The sequence below is a fragment of the Zonotrichia albicollis genome, chromosome 1, assembly GCF_047830755.1.
Source record: "Zonotrichia albicollis isolate bZonAlb1 chromosome 1, bZonAlb1.hap1, whole genome shotgun sequence".
Taxonomy (NCBI): domain Eukaryota; kingdom Metazoa; phylum Chordata; class Aves; order Passeriformes; family Passerellidae; genus Zonotrichia; species Zonotrichia albicollis.
Window position 1 is genome coordinate 8910237 of NC_133819.1, and position 14960 is coordinate 8925196.

Genomic DNA, 14960 nt, shown 5'->3' on the forward strand with positions numbered 1-14960 from the left:
TCAGCAACAGTAGTAAAATTAGTACAGTGGATGAAGCACAGAGAGCTCAGCAGTGCAGGAGCCCCTTCCCATCAGCTGTTTCCACTGTGGTATGGAGCATGTCCCACACTTCTGTTAATACTCTATGTGGACTTTACCAGTAAAAATACCCTCAGGCCAGCCATTGGCCCCAGGCACTGGCCTGTCCCTTCTGGAAATGATCCCTGACTGTATCCCAAGCCAGGTGCTGTGATGGATCCCAGAGAGCCCTCCTGGCCCCTGTGGAAGGAACAAAGTCATCTGTATAGGGTGTGAAATGGTGCCACCTACACTGACACCTTCCTTTTGCTTAATTCTTGCAGGAGTAGGGTTTAAGCATTATCAGTGCCTGCACACAGACATGGTGGAGTACTGATGAGTTTTTTTACTGTAGGAGCTAAGAAAAGCCAGAAGCTTGCAGCTGAAGGATTAACGTGGGAAGTAAGACATATTTTTAACACCTGTTGTAATTCAGGTTGTGGTAGCTTATCAAAGAAAGTGGTAGATGCAGAATCACAGGATTGCACGTCTCTAAAAATGGGCTCTAACTCATCTGTGGATTTATGGAGTTGAATACAGGAATCTCTAGACAGAATCCTTTGGCCTGTGATCTGGGAGGTCAGAATTCACAGATCTTAATGGTTTCTTTTGTCATAAAGCGCTATGAATCAAGAAAAAGTCTGAATGCTCAAAAGCACTGTGAATTTTTAATCATACCGTTTTGCACATTTTGCTTAGTACATGAACAGCTTGCATTACTAGGTAACATGTTAGAAAAGAAGCTCTTCATGTGTTTAATTCTCTGTACTCTAAAGATCCCATTATTACCACATACTGAAGTGCACTGTTGGTTTAAATGAAGAAATTGCTGACTCTAGAGTGTAGGGAAAAACCAACAGTTTTCGGAAGAGTTTAGAAGGTGATGGCATTATGTTTTTAGGTTTTATAAATTCTTCTCTTAAGTACTCTAATAATACCTTCCAATTGGGCTGCTGCTTAACTGAATTAACCTCATGTAGTAAAGAGTAGAATATGTGAAGGCCTATAGTGTTCTAATTACAGCTATCTTTGAACCTGGTTTATATCTTAATGCAAGTACAGTGTCTTTAGTTCTGGAGTTTTTCTTTAAAAATTCTCCCATACTGAGGTACCTTGGTGTACTTGAAGGACAAAAGTTGAGCTTCCCAGTAAGACTTGATTTGTTTGGTTGGTTTTTTTTTTACTTTGATTGAATATACTGAGTATGTACAACAGTACATTTTCCACAGGATGAATTGTGAATGCTGAGCTTGGAATTTTGACTCAGCAGTACCGCAGCCTCCGGCCGGGTTTCAGGGTGTCCCCAGCGGGCTGCAGTGGATCCGGATAGCCCAGCCCTGCTCAGCACAGGCTGTCCCAGTTCCCAAGCAGTTCTTAGCCTCAGGCAACCTTAGCAAGCTTAAGTGATATCAGCTCTTTTAGTGATTATCAGCTCATTGTGATTTCAGCTCTTTGCTTGCTAGGTGCCAGTAGGCAGACACAGGGAGAGAGAGGAGAAGGCTGTGTGAGGTTCCACAGCAATGTCTTTATTGAATCTTCTGTGAAGGTTCTCAGTGACAGCTCTTCCCCCGAGCTGGGCAAAAGTAGAGGTTTTTATAGAATACAGGGGTTTTAGAAATTGTCCAATAGTAAGAGTCAAAGGAAAGTGGCCTATAGTCTTACAGAGAGATAAGCAAGGGTCCAAAGGGGGAAGAGAGGGGCTTCTAAGGTCCAGTCATCATGACTAGGCATTTCCTATCCTAGGCTGCTGACCCCCAGGGAACCCTTGCAGGCTCTGGGGCTGCTACACAGCAGCCATTGCTTTACCATAATGTGACCCTGCAGAATTCACCAGCAGCAGCTGGGGAGGAGCCCAGCCAGTCAAACACAGCTTGCCTAATCCTGCTTTCTGATGACAAACCATGGGGCTGTGTGATGAGCTGCATTGGCAGTGGAGGTCTGAGTGCACAGAATGTGCTCTTACACATAACCAGAGAAAACACCTTTGTACCTTTGTAGCTCCTCCTAATCTTCTGTCTTCTTTGAGGTGAATATTCCTGAATGTGTGGTAGCCAACTTCAAAGGGATACATCACTGACTAGAATGTTTTGCAGCCCCATTTCCCAGTTAGGGCACAGAAGTGCAGTTTGCCAGGTGATGAGCATGGCTGTGTTTTAGGTGGTTGAGCTGAAGCCAGGTGGGAAGGACATCCCCGTCACCAGCGCCAACCGGATCGCGTACATCCACCTGGTGGCCGACTACCGGCTGAACAAGCAGATCCGCCAGCACTGCCTGGCCTTCCGCCAGGGGCTGGCCAACGTCGTCAACCTCGAGTGGCTGCGCATGTTTGACCAGCAGGAAATACAGGTACTGTGCCTAAAGCTGCTCACAGCAACTGCCCCTAACAGAAATCATTGCTCATTTCTGCCTCTAATGGAACGCTCTCATTTCCTTTGCCCTCAGGTTCTGACTTCTGGTGCACAAGTTCCGATTAGTTTGGATGACCTTAAGTCTTTCACAAACTATTCAGGTAAGCATATTTTGCTTAAGTAAAAAAATCTGCTATGACTGACTTGGGAATAACTGAACTTGCTTTTCATTCTACCTTTTAAAAAAAAAGTTGCAGGGTCATTCTTGTTACTTTTGGCCAAATTCAGAAAATTGGTTAAAATTACAACCCAGTTCTATAAATAGTAGGAAATTGAGATACACAGTTTATTTTTTTCACATGCTTAAATGCAAGTTTATAGCCAGAGAATTTGAGGGCATTTATTTTCTAAATTAAAATTAGACTGTGTCTGATCAATCTGAAAATAAGTCTGCAAATTACTTTGGGATAGTAGTTTCTACTGCCTCATTTAGATACTTACCATTTCTCAGTCTGACTAGAGATCATATATTTTCCTTGTGAAAAATGCAAGGTATCATACTTAATTTGTCCCTGCATTTATCATGAATGTAATCAAAATGTAACTACCAAATCATCAGTTTACATCTAAGCTTACCTCAGGGTGAGTGGATTCATTCAATAACATCCTGGGTCTTGCAGATTTTGCACACTCTTGGAGTGAAAGGCAATAATCTGAAGTTACTAGCTAAATACTGAACTAAATAAAATTAATTGAAAATAGGCTTCAGTGAAGAAAACTGCATTTAAGAAGCTGAGGGGTATAGTAGCCATAGGTAAGCAATGAAACTGAAATTGCAGTGATGGCAGATATGTAGGTACCAGAAGTTAACAATACAAGCCTGCTGGCTGTAATATTTTCCCCAGACCTTCAAGATTGATGCTAGGTTTTCTGAAGAATTTATTTATTACGTAGAACTATTCTAGCTGTAAATCATTTAAATCTCATTGTAGGTGGCTACACAGCAGACCATCCTGTAATTAAAATATTTTGGAGGGTTGTAGAAAGCTTCACTGATGAAGAGAAACGCAAACTGCTCAAATTTGTAACGAGCTGTTCTCGACCACCTCTTCTGGGGTTCAAGGTATGTCCTCTGACTTCCTGGCAAGCTTTTAGAAATGCTGCAGATGTTGGTTCCAGTTTTTCTTGTCTAGGAATCTGCAATTTGAGAATTCTCATCCATGACTACAGAAACAGCTTCAATGTTTGCATTTGCATGTATAATAAGAACAGTTTTAAAATATGTAATGAAGTGTTCTTTTGCTTTCTGTTTTAACTATGAAATTAGATAAGCCTGCAAATCACTGATTAGGGCACTTGCTGTGTGTGATGGAAGGTCCTTGCTGCCATTTCATGTTGTGCAGAAGGAGAGTTGCTACCAGTTTCAAGCAACAGGTTGGGTTAAGCCTAGTGTCTTCTAAGTCAGGCAAAAGAGAAGTTAAAATATGAAAGCAGTTATGAAATTTGATCCTCTTAAATTAAGCATTTGAAGCAGGACATGTATTTTCTTGTAATTGCCATTTATCTGCTTATAGCTCACATCTCATTACTCTTAGCAGCAAAATATTCAGCTGCAGTCCAGATTGCTATTTACAGGGAAGCTTAAGTATCAAAATCTGCTCTATTGCTGATAAAACTAAAGAGAGGCCAAGGCAAGGTGAAGACACCTTGAAACTAAATTCTGATGTTGTTCTACCCATGAATTTCAGTGGACTGCAAAATTTTGGCTAAGAACCAGCCATTATTTCCTCTAAAATGTGGGAACATTCAGTGCTGTGTGGTGGTGTTACCATGTGGATGGATGGGCAACATCCTCCATCTTCAGTATCTGTAATCTATAGCTCAGCCACACTCCTTTTATAGACATCTAGGATTGGAGCTGGCACTTTCAGTTGCTGATTGGTCTGACTGTTCATGTGTCAGCTTCAGGATAAAATGAGTCATGTCTCAGGCTCCCCAAAACATGCTAACCAGATCCCCTTTAACAGTAAAGAGTATCCATAGATAGGGATATGGAGACAGTGGACATGGCTGTTGAATCACATGAATCCTGTCTCTGGTATTTATCTATTGATGTGATTTCTTATTTAAAAGTCTGCAGGCTTTTCTCCTAAACCCCCCAAGTCCATGCAGATATCACTGTGCAATAATCTAGCAATAAATAGGATTTTACAGGACAGCAGGAAGAGCAATTGGAAAACTTTGGGATGAGACCAGGATAGAACAGTGCACATCAGTCACATAAGGAAGGGAGAACTGGGAAACAACTGGGGAAACCAAGTAAGCAGAAATTCCCATTGGTTGTCATCCTCTTTAATTACAAGGGGAGAGGAGGAAATGCAGATGTAGGTACCCAGCTTTGAGGTATCCGGTGTGACATTTGAAGAGATGGAGGAAGTGACTCAAAAGTCTAAAAATGTTCAGGCTGATAGTGGCACACTCAAAAGCTAAATGTGGAAAGCTGCAGTTGGTGTGTTCACTTGGGAGATGGGCCACAAACTGCCTGTAGCAGACATGGCTAGGAAAAAATGAAAATTAGTCACCAGACTTTCAGCATGAAAACAGTAAGTTAAAAGATGAATTCACTGTACAAGGGGCTTGCATGCTCAGCCACAGGCTGCAGTGTTGGCAGAGGAAGCAGCTAAAAGGGCATTAGAGCTGCTCTGCTGGCTCTGAGCGGGACCTCAGCTGGGGTGGCTGCAGCAGGACCTGTGAACAGGGATTTGCCTCCAGAGCAGGGGCTTGCCTGGAAAGGCAGTGGGTGACTGTGTTTGTTATCAGCAGAAATGTGTTGCTGGCCCCTGACAGGGCATTGTTTGGAGCTTGGGAAATGCAGAGTGGGAGGCCACAGGAGTGCTGAGTATTGCCAGGCAAGTAAGCATGAAAACGTGTTTATGTTGATGGGAGACATGAACACAAACCATCTTCAAAATCTGTGTGCACTTCCAGTGTGTGTGCTGTATTTTTCTGGGAGAAACACAATTTCTGGTTCTCACTCTGAAGTTTCCTGTGTATTTCAGGTTCTCACTCTGAAGTTTTCTATGTATGCATTATATTGTGGGACCAGAATGTTTTCTTTAAGTCAGTGCATGTTAATTTAAGATTAGGAAATATCTTGACAGTCATAGCTTATAGATAACATAGTCTAGCTTTGCATCATTTAAAAATGTTCAACTTTCATTGCCAGAGTCAGGTTCAGAATAACATTTACTAAAGCTAATTAAAGTTTAATAAGTTTAATAAATGCGATTGTTACAGATTAAAAAAAAAATTATTAAAGTGTGGTTGAAAATTGTTAAGTTCCAATCAGGTCACATAATAAATTGATGATACTTTTACCTTCCAAGCTATTGCAGTTTCCCAGTGTACAGTATTTAATTATGCAACAAATGGTACCCTTGGCATGACATTTCAATTTAGAACTCCATTTTTCCATTTTTAAAGCTAGAGTAGGGGAATTCAATTAGCATTTTGAAAGGAACACTAAAAATGCAACATTTTAGCCATGAAATACTTTTAAGGCCTCCATTTGAACAATAATTTAGCTTAGAATCTCATTGACCTTTTGCCTTTGAAGCTGGAATTTTTTTCCAGTTTCTGAAATCAGAACTTTTTTACCTCAGGCAAGCTTTTGATAAAATGAATACTGTGTTACCAGCAAAAGCAGTGATTTGGAGGTAACAAATAAATATATTTTTCACTATACTACTTTTTGGAAGATGATAAATGGGATATTATTAAACCAATTAAATACTACGTACAAAATGTCTTTAAAGCATGTTCTTCAGATCAGTAGTTAATGCATCAAAGAATAATCAGGGTTTGACAAATTTTTATCATTACAGACTCCCTATGCCCATTGATATTATGTTTGTGTAGCACTGCAAATTTGTACCATAGACTGTATGAACAACAACAAATCATTATATTTTCCTTAGAATCACATAAATTGCTCTCTGTGTTCCAAATGAGTGGATCTTGTTGGGACAAGGCAGAGGGAGACACTGCACAATTCAAGAGTGGCTTTGGTGGTATGAGGAGTGAAAGAAATGGCACTTGAGTGTCAATGTGACAGGTTTTCATCCAGTGATTTACTTTGTAGAAATGTGTGCCAGCTGCTACAGGGCAGTTTTGGCTTTTGTATACCTTTTTTTGATATGTGGTTGTTTTTTGTTTTGGTTGCATCTTCCAGGAGTTATATCCTGCATTTTGCATTCACAATGGAGGATCAGATTTAGACAGGCTGCCTACTGCCAGTACCTGCATGAACTTGCTGAAGCTTCCTGAGTTTTATGACGAGAACCTGATGCGAAGCAAGCTCCTCTATGCCATTGAATGTGCTGCTGGATTTGAACTCAGCTGAGTCCAAGCCCTGCTTGTGTGGATGACCTGCAGAAGAACGAACCAGTGCCTACTCTATAAGCAGCACCCATACCCAAGCAGTTTTAAGGGAATTCTGTCTACATTTCTGCAGCTCTTGTGTCTTACCAAATGCCCTCAAATAGGTTTCATTTCTAAACACGATTTCTTAGTTAGCTTCCATTACTGAATATTGCGTTGACACTGCTTTATGACTGAAAACAATGAATGCTGTGTGCAGCGTGGCTGATTTCTGTGTTGATGTGGAGAAAGAGCACATTTAAAGAACAGTGACATCTCAGTGAAATTAACCAAAGATGAAGCTTTGGCTTTGTGCTGTTCAAACATAAATAATTTTGCAAACTGGCAATAAAGTTGTGTACTGTGCGGTGCATTGGGATCAGACAGGGCTAACATCCTGTAATTAATCTTGTAGAAGGAAGGCAAGCAGATGTTTGCAGATATCCCAGAACTGAGAGGATGAAAATGCTCATTTCTGACAACCTAACATTGTAACTTATATTGTAGAATTGTTTACAAATCATGGAGAGATGGGCAATCACCAACCATATGAAATTCAACCAGGGCAAGTGCTGAGTTCTGCACCTGGGACAGGGCAGCCCTGGCTGTGTGGACAGGCTGGGCAATGAGGGGCTGGAGAGCAGCCGTGGAAAGGGACCTTGGGGTCCTGCTTGATGGCAATTTGAACATGAGCCAGCAGTGCCCTGGCAGCCAGGAGGGCCAGCCCTGTCCTGGGGGCATCAGGCACAGCCTTGCCAGCTGGGCAGGGGAGGGGATTGTCCCACTCTGCTCTGGGCTGGCACAGCCTCGCCTTGAGTGCTGGGGGCAGGTGTTGGTGCCACAATATAAAGAAGACATTGAGCCATTAGAGAGCATCCAGAGGAGGCCATGAGGGTGGTGCAGGGCCAGGAGGGGAAGCTGTGTGAGGAGTGGCTGAGGTCACTTGGCCTGTTCAGCCTGGAGGAGACTGAGGGGAGACCTCACTGCAGTAACACCACTTTGTGAGGGGAAGAGGAGAGGCAGGCACTGATCTGTGTGACAGTGATGAGACCTGAGGAAACAGCATGGAGCTGGACTGGGGAAGGTTCAGGTTGGGTGTCATGAAATGGTTTCTCACCCAGAGTGTGGTTGGGCTCTGGAACAGGCTCCCCAGGGCGGTGGTCACAGCCCCAGGTCTGCCAGAGTTCAAGAAGCATTTGAAAAATGCTCTCAGACACTTGTGACTCTTGGGTTGTGCTGTGCAGGACCAGGAGTTGGACTGGATGATCCTGATTGACCCCTTCCAACTCAGCATAGTGCATGATGCTCTGACAGTTGTTGCAGAACTGATTTTGTTTCATATTACCTTCCCTCAAGATGGTAGACACTGAGATAAAATGGGTGTAATATTCCATTTGTGCTTTCTGAAACACTTTGAAGAAAACAGATTTGCATTATTTTAAGTTCAACCTTTGCTGCATCATTATCACTTGGACACTGTTCTGAATGGATGTGACTTTCCAGGTTTTCTCTGTCCTGTTCTGTCTTTTGTGCCTGTACAGGTTTGTTGATGGTTGGTTGGTTTTAAATGAATCAGTCTCCTATTGCATACAGTACATATAGAAATCACCACTTTGGAAAAATATACATGTAATAATTATTAAAGTTATTTGAACCAAAGTTATCAGGCTTTATCTTTTATATTTGAAGCCTGTGGTGTTCACATTCCTTTTCCCTATCATTTCTTTCCATCTTAAATGCCATATCTGTGCTGTAGACACTAAACAAATTAACTTCTCTTTGTGATTAAACAGCTTTTATATCCATTTCCCTGCAGTATTTCTGCTGAGAAAAGTAAGTGGGAATATGCTGCTTAATGTAATTTGATATCTGGGGAGAAAAATTGCTCTCACATGGAAGGAGCTGATCCTCTAACAGTAGGCACATCGTAGGGTTTCGTATGCAAACTCCAGGGAGTTTAGAAAAGGAGTTATAGTTCAGACTGTAAGATTCATCAGTCCATCCCTCTGAACTTTACTTTTATATTTTAAATCATCAAAAATTACAATCAAATTTGTATTCATCTCTTATGCAAAAAAATATTTTGCTGTTACTGGAAACTCTGCTGGATTTCCTATTTAATAAGCAGTAACCAGCAATATCCTTTTAAATGTGGGGGAACTGAGTGGTTTTAAGATGTTTACTAGTAACCATATAAAAATGTATAATTTCTTAATTTGGGTAATAAATGAAGTGTTAAAATACTATTTGTAGTCTTGATGTACAGAAATAAAATTATTGGTTTTCTTTTTGGTTTTGCTTTAGGCTTTTTATTTATGTTAAATGTTACATGCTCAACCTATTCTTTATCCCAAATTCTTTTCTTGTATATTTTTCTACATAAATTATGAAACTTGTAAAGAAGTTGAAGAGATCAGTAATAGTGAAACTGCCTCCTCCTAATTGCAAAACCTGAACACTTCTTTTAGATAGCATTATTTATTTTAGAACCTAATGCTTTAAATATTTTGAAATTATTTTTCAATTCCATTATTTTGCTACATTGAGTAGTGTTGTATCTGTATTTTGTAAAATTAAATTAAATTTTTCTATTAAATATTTGTATTTTGAAGATTGTGTTGGAGTCATGCCAAGTACTGGTGACTGGTACTGTCCACTTTGTGCTTTTGAAAAGGAGCCAGTGCCCACTATTGCTGTGTGTGGCCAGGAGAGCAGGGGAGCCACAGGGAGGGTAGGCTGGGGGAGTGTGACTGCACAGGGCTGTAATGGCAGCAAGCACAGAGCTGCGGAAACCTCCAGGAGAGAACCTGAGTTTGCTGGCAGTACTGTGGTGTTTCATTTCTTTGTCCTGCAGCACTCAGTGACGTTTGTGTCCTGTAGATGTGACACTGGCACAGGCAGGCAGAGCAGATGTGTGTCCCTGTGCACAGGTGTGTGCAGCTGCACCCCTTCAGATCCAGGCTGCACTGAGGGCACGGTGGGGCTTTCCCTGGCAGCAGCCAGTGCTTGCAGCTCTGCCAGCTGCTCTCAGGCACGCAGGGTGAAGCACGAGTTCTGCTTTTCAATGATCTATTGCTGGATGTTTTAAGGAACAGGAGGTAAAGGTGTGAGAGGTAACAGTCACGTCCTGGGGAGCAGCGGGTTAGAAATGATCTCTTGTAGCACTTACATAGCAAGAATTGTTTCTATGTGAAGCTGGATTTTCTGGATTTTAAAAGAAGAGCAAACTGTCCCCCAGTGGTGATGCTCCCAGGGTTGAGGTAGGCAGAGGCAGGAGCACTCTGCATGCAAGCAACCTGGAATTTTATTGTAGATTTGATCATCAGAATTAAAGCAGTAATAATTATGAGTTTGGGGTTGGTTTCTGTACAAGACAGCCCTTCCTTAAAGTAACTTTCTGTACTACAGTGTTTCTTCCTCCTAGTTCAGTACTTGCTTTTGAAAAAGCCAGCATTTTCTGATTGGTTTTTGTTTTCAACTAGGTTTGGGTTTGTAGTTTTGTAACCTGTTCTACAAACATTTTTGTCAAGGTCTATATGATTGAAGAGTTCACAAATTTTTCACCTCTACAAAGTTCAAAGGCATTAAAAGTGGAATAAAGAAATAAAATTAGCACTTGGTTTCTTTCTTCCAGTGAGAGTTTTTCCAGATGGGGGTTCAGTCCTATTAGGTAGATTAAAATAAAATAAAGCACAGCAAACCAAACCAAGAGTAATTGGCCTTGTACTTAATCTCTGTTGTCTTCCATCATGGTCCTGAAAGCCAGACTTGTATAAATGTAACAAAGCTGATTTCTAGGGAACATTTCTATATCTTTAGAAGAGGGAAGATTTTGCTCCAGTTCCCTGCATAAACACTCAGCTGACAGAAGTTTGATTTGAATGAGGAGGATATCTTCAGGTATTTTTTGGGGAGGTGCTCCATAAAAATAATAAAAAATGAGCTTCCTGATGCTATTAGTAGCAGTGTTGACTTTTTTTTTTTTTGGCATCACTTGAATAATATAGCACAAACATTCTCAATAAATCCTGTACATGGGTTTGGAATTCAGAGAAAAAACTGAATGCAGTGAGTTCATACATTTCAGTTTCTACCAAAAACTGTTAAATATCAGTTAGCACATATTCTTGCCACCACTGAAAAGCACTACAGCACAGAAAAAAAAAAGGAAAAAGAGGAATATTTGTTGGACCTGTAATATTTGCTCATATACATGAATCTGTGTTAATAATGGTTTGTGATGTAAATGCTTGTTTTTTTTTTTCATGATGCTTTGCCTGTCAGTGAAGGAGAGAAGAAATTAACATGGTCTGTAAAACTGATCAGGATATCTATATTTTTATTGACTTCTGCTTTTGTGAATAAAATAATTGGAGTTTTCTTGAAATTCTGCAGAAACACTCATTTTTTTGCAGTAAATTGTGCATTTTCTTGTTAAAAACTGATGGTACTGAGTAAGTTTTAAAAGAATCTAATATTAACTGCTTCTTGGTCTTGATAGTACTGATGGAACTGGCCACCCATGGCAGTGATGGAGTCACGCTGGTGGAGGAATTTAAAATTCCTGGAGATGTGTCACTGAGGGACGTGGTTCAGTGCTGGGATTGGCAGGGCTGGGTTAATGGCTGGCCTCAGTCATCACTGTTTTCCAAACATTCCTATTCTGCTTTGGGATGGTTCCTACCTTCAGCTTTTGAGCTGTGATTCCCCACTCTGCCAAGGAAGCTGCAGCTCTGAGGGTTACCTTTGTTCAGGGTGTCTTCCAAACAATGCACTTGCTCTGCTTTGTAAAAACTTCTTCAGAATCTTTGGAAAGAATAAAACTCCATGGATAGAAGTCTGAGAAGCTGTAATTGATATTGAGGAATGCTACTCTGTCAGCAAACACAAAAATTTCAGCTTCTTCTGGAATTCTAGCACATGTGGGCTCATCTGAAGGTGCAATTTAGTTTTTATCTCCTTTGATAATTAGACTTACCTACTTCCCTTTGCTCATTTATTATTTTCATTGCTAAATACACTTTTAGTTCTACTTTAACATTTATAAAGTTAGTATTGTGCATATTTCTTTTTGAATGTTTAGAAATAGCAGCATATATGCTTTACCTGCTACTAAAAATGTGGTGAACATAAAACTACACGAAACTCCTCTTGTAGGGCATTTCCTCATTTGTAACATTAATAAAAGCACAAATGCCCATGTAACTGACCTGTTTTTCAGTATGTATCTGGTAGTCTGGAAAGGGCATTACATTTCTCATCTGTGTAGAGAGGCAAAAAGTGATAATGAAGTTACACAGGCTGAATCCATTGAAGAGAACACCAAGTAGCTGAAGTCAGGGGAATGTCTGGAGATCACCTACTCCAACCCCAGCTCAAAGCAGGGTCCAGCTACAGCAGGTTGGGCAAGACCTACACCTGTGGAGTTCTGAATGTCTTGGATGGAAAATCCACAGTTTCTCTGGGCAACTTGTTTTCAGTGTTCAATTGACTTCACAATAAAACCTTTTAAATCAGGTTTAAACACATTTCTTATTTTCCAGTTTGTGCCCATTGCCTCTTGTTCTGTGGGGCAATATTAAGGAATCTGAGCCTTCTCCAGGCTGAACAACATCAGCTGTCTCAGCCTCTCCTGCTATGACACAGCTTCCAAGGCTGTAACCATCTTTCTCTGCCTTGCTTGTTAGTGACCCCAGCAGCATCTTCAAAATTCCTTCTGTGGCCTTTGATGTGACTGGGGACTGAGTTAAGTGACAGTAAATCTCTTCCTTGTCACATTCCTGTGGTTGTTAATCAGTGGCACTTACCAGGTAAGGTTGGATTTAAGATTTTGTGGCTTTGCTTTTTCAACCTCCACTGCTGCTTTGACTTTCCAAGGATTTTGCAAATCTTTTATCAATGTAAAATAACAGACTTGGTAAAAACTGAGTTCTGAATTATTTTCACAAATTTTTATAGATAGGATGCTAAACATTGATATAAAAACCATAGGACCAGTGTTAAATCACCTAAATGTATATTTGCTTCTGCCACCAGCAGTGCCAAACACCCAAGTGCAACCTCTTGTGCAACCTCTTGTGCAAACTCTTCTGAAGGTTGAGTAGCCCAGAATTTAGCAAAGCACATCAGACAAACAGGAGAAACATGGGAATTCTGAATGGCAAAAATGGGGCATAATAAAGGCAGGCACAGATGTCCTGCAGCTTGATTTTACACTGTCAAGGGATGAGCTCTTCCTGTGTGATGGTTCAATCACTGCCACATTTATTGCCAGAATAGTTGCTCTCCAGTCTGGGTCTAAGCCTCCCTGTCCACAGCTCTGCAGAATCACATTCTGTTTGCAGAGTTGGTTCATGTATTTATAGGAGCAGCGTGCTCAAATTTCCTACTATATTTAACATCATTCTTTTCTGCATTCCCAGAGCAGCTGTTTGTTCATTCTGTGTAACATTTAACTGAAAAGTAGTTTTGCATTATTTCTATTTTATTCCTTGTTTATAGTTACACATAGTTCTTGATTGCTGAAGAGAGAAGCAGGCATTCACCAGATGGTGTCATTTCAGATCCTCCTGCTACTGCTGCTTGCCCAAATGTTAGACCTGGGACAAGCATTTCTCCTCAGTTGCTATGTAGTTTTGCTGTATGTTGTCAAACAAACCTGCTGAAGGAAAAGTTTCTTTTAGCCCTTGTGTCTTAAGAATTATTTTCATTACAGCTCTGTTTTTCTTTTTTCCCCTTTTCACTTTTCAGGCAAAAGGCAGCAGAGCTCAAAGTTCTGCAGAGATACTTCAGGTATAATTATCTGGTAGATCCATCTAGCTATTGAAAAATTATATAGAATTAACTGATATTTCACATTGTCATATGAAGAAAAAAGCATATCCCTGATCAAGGTAATGAACATAAATGCTGATCAAGCTGTCCTTGCAAAGAATAAGCACTTGGCATAAGCTGTGAGATCATCTGACTGCCCCCAGTAGTTGCTGGGTTGTTGTGTGCAGACCCCAAATAATCAGCAGAATACATCTGATATTTCAGGAGGAATTGGCAAAAATATCAACTATGCTGAAGTGTTTTAACCACTTTCAAAAGCATCCACTTAGCTCAGGCTTCTGCACACAAAGAGGAGTCCAGATAAACTTGCAGCCTCTAGATTACCTAAGACACACCGTACCAATGAAAACTGAGGTTGTGTTTGACAGGCAAACACTGGAGAATGCAAGGGAAAATGGGTTATTTTGTGCTTTTAATGCTTCTAGTGAAAGTTTCAAACTCAAGGTGTATTCCCCATATTTCAAATCTAATTGTTTCTGATAAACTATCAGCAAAAAGTTAATGCTTGTATTTAATTAAGTGCCACTTTCCAGAATTACTTTGCCAGCAGTGCTATAATTAGATGACGTGAGAACAGTCTTTGATACATATGCTCATATTCTTTGTTAACACCAAAAATAGAATCTGTAAATCTGTAAATAGAAAAACGAGATGCATTAAAGCAGCAGGGCAGAGCAGCAGGCTGGGAAGGCTACAGCCATTACCACCCCAGGAGGATTAATATTAATGTCTCTCTAATGCAGCATTTTTAAGCATTTCTTGTGTTCTGATGGGCTTTATATAATTGACCTCCACAAATCATAAAAGATGGTTTAAAAAAAGAATCTGGGAACTATGTGAATTGCCAATACCTCCTGGAATGCTGCCACATGATTTCCATCATTAGGTTATAGCTCCCAGTTAGGGCTGAATTCATCTCACTGAGCTTCAGGCATCTGTGAGGTGGCTGTGAGGCACCTGGGGAGAAAAGGCAGCCCCAGGACAGAGCTCTGGCAGGAGGCTCCTTCTGTACTAAGACACAAAAGCAAAAATTCCACCCTCTCCAAAGAGGATGGGATGAACTGTGCCCTGGAGGTGCCCTCTCCTCTCTCTTCACAGTCAGTGCCTCAAACTGGATGTCTGAGACAGCTGAAGTTGGGTGAAGTGACCAGACCTTTCCCTCCTGTTCCTAGAGGAGAGCTGAAAGTTCTCAAACAATTAAGGTTCTTTGATAGCAGTGTTTATCCTGACTCAATGACTCAGCACTTGGATATCAGCCTGGATCTCTGATACCAGCTTTAACAGACCCACCAGAACTTTTGT

The 14960-nt window shown here is 40.8% G+C and overlaps 1 protein-coding gene across 1 annotated transcript in view; it reads left to right on the forward strand.

The window, feature by feature from the left end:
- The window catches only part of UBE3C (ubiquitin protein ligase E3C), a 72577-nt gene extending 63465 nt beyond the window's left edge, over positions 1-9112 (forward strand). The window contains exons 20-23 of the mRNA XM_005480413.4: positions 2215-2403; positions 2500-2566; positions 3398-3528; positions 6637-9112. Coding sequence (XP_005480470.1) covers positions 2215-2403; positions 2500-2566; positions 3398-3528; positions 6637-6807 — 558 coding nt within the window. The 3' untranslated portion in view covers positions 6808-9112. The remainder of the gene's footprint in view (positions 1-2214; positions 2404-2499; positions 2567-3397; positions 3529-6636) is intronic.
- Positions 9113-14960: the final 5848 nt, after the last annotated feature.